Here is a 1057-nt window from a genome sequence, read left to right as displayed (position 1 = left end):
ATGGATGACTAAGGATGACCTCATGCTCTGGCAGAGGAGCCCATCGTGCAGTGCCTTTGTACAGGCGAAGCAAGTGCTGGTACCGTGAAAGAGGAGGAATGCCCGTGAGGATGCCACACCGTGCGATCAAACGGGACTGACACAGCACACTGAGCATCGCCGCTCCCTCAACAGCTGCTGGCAAAGGTAGGAGAAGCCTCGCACGCTGGCAAGCCAAAAAACCCATGCATCAGGGGGGGGCACTCTCCCCGTGCGTCACCCTGAAACCCTGTCGCGCACGGCATGCCGCGGCATCCAGCAGGGGGCCGCCGCCCGCCCTTGGCCCCGCACCCGTGCGCATCCAGCTCACTCTGCGGGAGTGGCCAGCACCTCCTTGAGCTGGGCCGTCTCATGCAGGCGGTTGGTGCGCCAGTGCTGCCAGAAGAAGAGCTGCTGGGAGTGGACGTGTTCCTTGTACGCTGGGTTGACAATGGCCGCCCTGAACTCCGGGCTCTGCAGCAGATCCAGCATCTTGAGGGCGTGCGGGTATCTGGAAGGCGAGAAGCATTTGGTAGGGGGGGTGGAGGGGGCCGGCGCGGGGAGCGGACATGAGCCTGGGCTCGGCCCAGGCAGCCACAGGGGTGAGCAGGTGAGCTCGCGTCGTTGAGAGCGTCGCGTGCACGGCACAATCCATGCAGAAAGACCACGGTCGACGTCTCAACACCCCTCCTCCTGCACCCCCTCACATGATGTACTGCACGTAGGGCTCCTCCTTCCAGTACTGCAGGTACCGAAGGTAGTTCAGGAAGCAGGCATCGTCTAGGAAGCGCTGCTGTGCCAGCCCTGCAGAGGGAGCGAGGGGTGCGAGTGGAATTGGGAGACCCTACCATCAGTCACGGGCCGAGCGCTAAAGGTATTGCTCTGGCCGCGCTCGAGTACTGCATACTCCTTGTTAAACCACCTCCCATTCCCCCCGCCCTCACTCCTCAACTCCTCGCCCAAAACGAGTATCTCACAGTTCAGATAGTGGGGGTTGGCCAGGCACTGCACAAACTCTAGCTCCACGGCGAAGCGCTTA

At 62.2% G+C, this 1057-nt stretch overlaps 1 protein-coding gene across 1 annotated transcript; it reads right to left on the bottom strand.

Moving 5' to 3' along the window:
- Window positions 1-345: 345 nt before the first annotated feature.
- Window positions 346-510, bottom strand: F751_0003 (Mediator of RNA polymerase II transcription subunit 31; the record flags this gene model as incomplete). Its single annotated transcript, XM_011402141.1, has 1 exon — window positions 346-510. The coding sequence occupies one exon, from the start codon at window positions 508-510 to the stop codon at window positions 346-348; it is 165 nt and encodes a 54-aa protein (XP_011400443.1).
- Window positions 511-1057: the final 547 nt, after the last annotated feature.

This window comes from Auxenochlorella protothecoides (genome assembly GCF_000733215.1).
Source record: "Auxenochlorella protothecoides strain 0710 contig922, whole genome shotgun sequence".
NCBI classification, from domain to species: domain Eukaryota; kingdom Viridiplantae; phylum Chlorophyta; class Trebouxiophyceae; order Chlorellales; family Chlorellaceae; genus Auxenochlorella; species Auxenochlorella protothecoides.
The sequence above is the reverse complement of the archived record's forward strand: the minus strand, read 5'-3'. Positions and strand labels throughout refer to the sequence as shown.